Below are 6342 nucleotides of genomic sequence, written 5' to 3'. Positions count from 1 at the left end.
TCCTCCAGCTCTACAGCCGCCTGGACTCTCCACCAGGGGGCGCCAGCGAGCCCTGCGGTCCCCACAACACCAGGTAACTGAGAAAAATCTTGCTTAAAATGTTAAAACTGGTGTCGGGCAATAACAGCTTAGATATAACATCTATGCTACATCACTATGGAGGACTATTTGGAATTAAATAGATCCACGAATAAATGCACAATAAATATAATTCAATTGATCAATAAATACATAACTTGAATAGGTAAATAAATTAAAAGCAAAATGTCAACATAAATAATTAGATGTGATTTATTTTCCACATGAAATTATTTATATCCTAACTTAATTATTTAGTTCCTGATTTAATTATTTATTTTCACAATTATCTATTTTATTTAAAACGTCCACTATTTTGCTGGCACTGCAATTCAAAATGCACTGGCAGAAGCAGGCATTTACATTTACATTTACATTTACATTTTAGTCATTTGGCAGACGCTTTTAATCCAAAGCGACTTACAAGTGCATAGGTTCTACCATAAGTCAAAGCATCACATCCAGAAACTAGCAAAATACACATGAAATGCTGTTCTAAACATAGTTGTCATCAGAAGTTTTTTTTTTTTTGGGGGGGGGGGGGTTAGACAAGGATAGGGATATCAGAAAGGAGGGGCAAATCAGGAGGGAGGACTAAGGTAGAGTTTGAAAAGGTGGGTTTTGAGTCTGCGTCGAAATAGGGGGAGGGATTCTGCTGTCCTGAGGCAAGTCATTCCACCACTGAGGAACCAGAGCGGAAAACAGGCATGAACGTGCAGCTCGACCGCCAGGTGCACGTAGAGAGGGAACCATAAGGCGACCAGAGCTGGCAGACCGGAGTGGTCTAGCTGGGGAGTAGGGAGTGATCAGGGATTGTATGTAAGGTGGGGCAGTCCCCTTAGCAGCCTGAAATGCCAACACTAGGGCCTTGAAACGGATGTGTGCGGCAACAGGAAGTCAGTGGAGGCCAATGAGAAGCATCGAACCTTCTAGCAGATATTAGACCCACTGGCTTTGATGAGTGAAGTTGACAGATTAAATTATTTCTCAGTGCACACGTACGCCAACAATCCTGAAATAAATAAATGTGGAAATAAATAATTAAATCCATCCATTATCCATCCATTAGGGGGGCTGGAGCCTATCCCAGCATACATTGGGCGAAAGGCAGGAATACACCCTGGACAGGTCACCAGTCCATCGCAGGGCACACACACTATCCACTCACACACTCATACCTATGGGCAATTTAGACTCTCCAATCAGCCTAACCTGCATGTCTTTGGACTGTGGGAGGAAACCGGAGTACCCAGAGGAAACCCACATGAACACAGGGAGAACATGCAAACTCCGCACCCGGCCGACAGGGATTCGAACCCAGGACCTCCTTGCTGTGAGGCGGCACTGCACCATCCGTGCTGCCCAATAATTAAATCAGGAAATAAATATAAAAAAGAATATAAAAAAAGGGAAATAAATTGCATTTAATTATTCACCTTGATATATGCTTTTTATTTAGTTTTCTAGCTACTTATTTCTCTAATTATGTTTTTATCTATGTATACAGCAATGGTCCTCCATACATTACAGCCAGAAAGGAGTAGTTTATTCATCATGACTGATTTTGTAGACTTGTGTACATTACACAGGAAAATATTCTTCATGTTCAATTCTCTGAATTTGAGGAGGTAGAATTTTGGATTTAGTGTGGCTGTTGTGCGTCTTCCAGGCCAGCAGGGGGCAGCAGCTCAGTGCTGGATGGGCAGGTCAAAGCAGGTGTCCAGGACTGTGTGGATGGAGATCTGTCCGACTCTCACAGGAGCAGCAGTAGCACTTTATCGCCCGGGCAACCACAGGCGTCCCCTATGGCAAACTCCATCAACGGCAGCCGGGACCCCCCTGCCCTCCTGCCGGCCCCGCCCCCATCCCGCCCCCCCTCCACACCCCCCTCCAGGCTGGCCGACGCCCCTCTTGCCGTGGGCTCCTCCCCCAGCGCTAAGAGCTTCCTGGGCATACAGGCGCGCGAGCTGTTCCGCAACAAGAGCGGGGAGGGGGAGGAGCCTGTGGCCACGCCCCGCCTGGCTGGCCTATCCCAGGGCCTGAAGACTGAGCTCTGCCCCGCCCCCCGGGCCAAAAGCCCCGCCTACCGGGCCAAGAGCCCCGCCTACCGGGCCAGGAGCCCTGCCTCCCCCTCCAAGGGCCCCGCCCAGGCAGACACACAGCAGAGGGCCAGGAACAGGTCAGGGGGTGGGGCCAGAGGCAGGGGAGGGGCTGTGGGCGGGGCCGGCCACACCCAGCAGAGGCAGCTGCGAATCATGGACTACAACGAAACGCATCATCACGACCTAAAGTCACGTGTCAGAGGGCGGGACGGAGAGAGGCCATAGGACCGGGCGGACATTTTGAATTCAGTGTTATTCCTCCCATTCCTGCACTGGAGAACAGGATCTGGGCCTCAGTTCATTCGCCCACACAGCAAGCAAAGGGGCAGAGAAACAACCCCCTCCCCCGCCCACGTGTGCACACACACACAAACATGCATGCATGCACAACACGCGCGCACACACACACACGCGCACACACCCACACACAAACATACGCACGTACATTTGCGCATGCACACCCACATACATGCACACGCACACACATGCACACACACAGGCATGCATGCACACATGCAAACACATACACGTATGCACACACAAACGCGCATGTACATACACGCGCACACACCCACATACATGCACATGTGCACACACAGGCACACACACACCCAGATACATGCACACACGCACAAACAGGCACACACACAATGCACGCACACACATACATGCATGCGCACACACAATCCACTTGTTCTGGTTTGTGCGTTTCTGCAGACTGCACCCAGTATTGGTGTGGCAGAACAGGGCTGCAGTAGCACACCTCACCAGCAGGGGGAGTGAGAGTAAAGCCTCACAGTCAACAGCACCAGTGATGCTCCTACCCATTCCGTGAGACCGCTTTTCACACAGGTTAATGCTATCAATTCTTTTTTTTCTTTTTTTTAATTCGGATTACTTTGAATAAAGAGAAATACCTGCAGTTATGCAGTTACAGGGCCCAGGTGCCCTCCATAGTGTTTGGAACAAAGACCCATCATTTATTTATTTGCCTTTATTGGCTTCAGCATGTAGAAATTACAGCAGTATTTATACATAGTCCCTTCATTTCAGGGCACCATAATGCTTGGGACACAGCAATGTTATCTAAATGAAAGTAGTGATGTTTAGGATTTTGTTGCATATCCTTTGCATGCCATGGCTTCCTGCTGCCTGTGACCTATCATCATAGTCTGGACATCTTATTTTCTGAGAAGCTCTTTGCATTTGAATGGATCTTTATGGGAATGGGGGGTGGGACTAGATTCAGCTGTAAATTATGCAGATACAGTGTGGAGCACATCTGTTGGCTAAATGGCTACATATATGGCAGCAGCACAGTGGATTGAGACTCATTTTATACCTTGCACCCCACATGACTTAAAGCCATTTAGCCAACAGATGTGTTCCAAACTGTAAAAAAAATACTACTTGAATTTACATAACATTTCTGTGTCCCAAACATTATGGTGCCCTGAAATGGGGGGACTATGTATAAACACTGCTGTAATTTAAATGTGGTGAAACCAAAATGTATCAAATGTATCTGACAATGTGCACTTTAACTGCATGTGATTTTTATTTTATTACGAATCTCTCTCTTGTGGCGTGCAGAGGCAAAAAACATAAGTGATGGGTCTTTGTCCCAAACATGACGGAGGGCACTGCATATTATACTGAATCTGGCAGGGTGTTTACGGATGCTAGCTGAGGGTGTACCCTAGCCAATCAGGACTGGGCAGAGATACCTGTGGTGTGATGTAACAGGAAGTGAGGGAAGTAAGCAGGGGACGTTTTTGATAAACGCGGAAGTAAGGGCAGGAGTTTTGCCAGCGTGTGAAAAGCCTGGGTGAATAGAATGTGCTCGCATTAGCATTAGCACGTTAGCGCCAAACTGAGATGAGGCACATGTGTTTATTTACATGCCCGATTGGCTTCCAGTGTGGTACCAGTAAGTCTCAGTGCATTTTTGCAGCCTGACAGCCATGCTATTAAACAGGTAAAGAACAGTATTATAGGGAGGAAGTAGAAACGTGTGATTAACCAGGAAACAGGAAGTGAGACTGTGACGTGGGGTTGAGCTCGAGGACACTCGGTTTTAATATGAGGACGTATCTTAAGGTATTTATTTTCACATTGCCCCCACCAGGAGTTTTTTTTTTCTGCAGGGAGAAGCTCCGTGAGTCCTCGTCAGTGCGGAATTCTCAAAAAAATTTTAATTCGTTTTTATCGAACTTTTATTTACCACGAACCTCACTAAGAATTAGAGGGGCTTGTGATCGAACGATGGACGTGGAAATGTCACACGACATCACACACGCCGTTCACTTCCTCTTTCTAAATGCATGTCTCGATCTCGAAAGCACAAAACCGTTCAAATCGATCTGACGGTTGACGTTACGCAATAACGAGTCGCAATGCCTCACGTCCTTGCCGCCAGAAGAGGGCGCTGTAGGAGGCTCGTGTAATTTCGCCTGCAGCGTGGCCAGTACCTGTAAAACATAGAAACAGCAATAATGAGCATACCCATTTACTTCTTTAACCTCGTGCTTCAGGGCCAAAGTTTCCCCTTAACTCATTCATGCGCGGGCTTGCAGGGCAGCCTGTAGCGTAGTGGTTAATGTAAATGACTGGGACACCTAAGGTCGGTGGGTCTAATCCCGGTGTAGCCACAATAAGATCCGCACAGCCGTTGGGCCCTTGAGCAAGGCCCTTAACCCTGCATTGCTCCAGGGGAGGATTGTCTCCTGCTTAGTCTAATCAACTGTAAATTGCTCTGAATAAGAGCATCTGCCAAATGCCAATAATGTAATGTAATGCTGCTTTTCTTCCTGCAAACAATGAGTACTCGTCTGCGATTGGTCCAAATGTCTGCGCATTGGAAGATTGGCCAATCAGAGGAGAAAGAGTATTGCACGTGTGCGAGTTGCTCACTGCCCAGCCCCCAGGGTTGTGCAATGTTGGCCATGTTTTCCTGCAGTATTTAACTACATTACCCACAGGCCCCAGCATACAGCCTCTAGACATGGCTGTGTGTTTTGTTGACTTTGCATCTTGCCAAAATGACCCCACCCTTGGGAAAGAGTGTTCACTGGTTTACTGGAAATCAGCTCTGCTCCTCATGAGACTGTCTCAGCGCCATGGAGACGATCACTTTATCTATGAAAGTGCTTTGAATTCCTCGCCTTTTCAGAAAGAGTATGTCTTCATCTCATTTCTGTACTCCAGGCATCGTGCTTGTCAAGGATTGGGGGAAACCAGCATACATCTGGTTACAGTGTATTTCAGATGCGCTCATATACACAGGAATGAGTTCCTTTACCTTTGACCTTTGCCCTTAGCTTATTAACAGTACGCCCACAGAATCCCCTTCTCAGTCTAAACTGACTGAGCTGATTAAGTTAATTTGTTAACAGAAAAGGTTTGGCGTTTAAAGTCTTTACATTCACCTCCTGTCATTCCAATGTTGCCCCTGATCTACCAGAACCTAACCAGTGATGACAGTCAGGATGTCATATATTTTGCGTTTTTCTCTAATTTGTGTTCTGTTTCAGCATTAGACATTTTATTAGTTTTAAGGTATTCTCATCGACATGTATGGTTCAGGAATATGCATTTTTTGAACTTTTAACTCCTCTAGATGATACAAATCTTGTTGTCCTATGAAAGCCTCTGCTATTTTTCGGTTCGCCTTGCTATCATAAGCATGTACAACAATCCCACTTTTAAATGCCAATAATAGGATATACGAAGAACTGAGCTAACTACTGTATGGTACAATCAATGCACGCTGAAATGGAGGGATTTGGAGCAGGACGTTCTGAAAACCGATGGAAAAGGAAGTTCTTTAAAGCAGTTGCTTGTGTTTAACTGTGAACAATAAAAAAATGTCTTCAATGTTTTGCACAATATATATGTTGAGTTTCCGCCATCTTCTCTCTTCCGTCCGGATCCTTGCGCTTGCATAACAGTGCTGTTTTTGAGTAGCTCGCTCGTTTTTTGCAGTGTGTGCAGAACCAGGTGTCACTTTTTTTTTTCTTACCAACAATATTAAACAAGGCACACCCTTTAAACAAACAAACAAAAAAAGATTAATGAAATTTGGACAACTCTTAAACTTTTTATCGCTGTAAATGGGGAAGCATTTTAACAGATTACAGTACGGCACTACTGCACAAGTGCG

The 6342-nt window shown here is 46.1% G+C and overlaps 1 protein-coding gene across 2 annotated transcripts in view; it reads left to right on the top strand.

Moving 5' to 3' along the window:
- LOC133141978 (hamartin-like) overlaps positions 1-6070 on the top strand; it is a 35096-nt gene extending 29026 nt beyond the window's left edge. For both annotated transcript variants that reach the window (XM_061262860.1, XM_061262861.1), the window contains 2 exons: positions 1-73; positions 1748-6070. The exon at positions 1-73 is cut by the window's left edge and continues 71 nt beyond it. In XM_061262860.1, the coding sequence (XP_061118844.1) occupies positions 1-73; positions 1748-2405 (731 nt within the window). In that variant the 3' untranslated portion in view covers positions 2406-6070. The remainder of the gene's footprint in view (positions 74-1747) is intronic.
- The last annotated feature ends 272 nt before the right edge of the window (positions 6071-6342 follow it).

This window comes from Conger conger, chromosome 12, assembly GCF_963514075.1.
Source record: "Conger conger chromosome 12, fConCon1.1, whole genome shotgun sequence".
NCBI lineage: Eukaryota > Metazoa > Chordata > Actinopteri > Anguilliformes > Congridae > Conger > Conger conger.
Note: the sequence above shows the minus strand (reverse complement) of the source record. Positions and strands in the feature narration are given on the sequence as shown.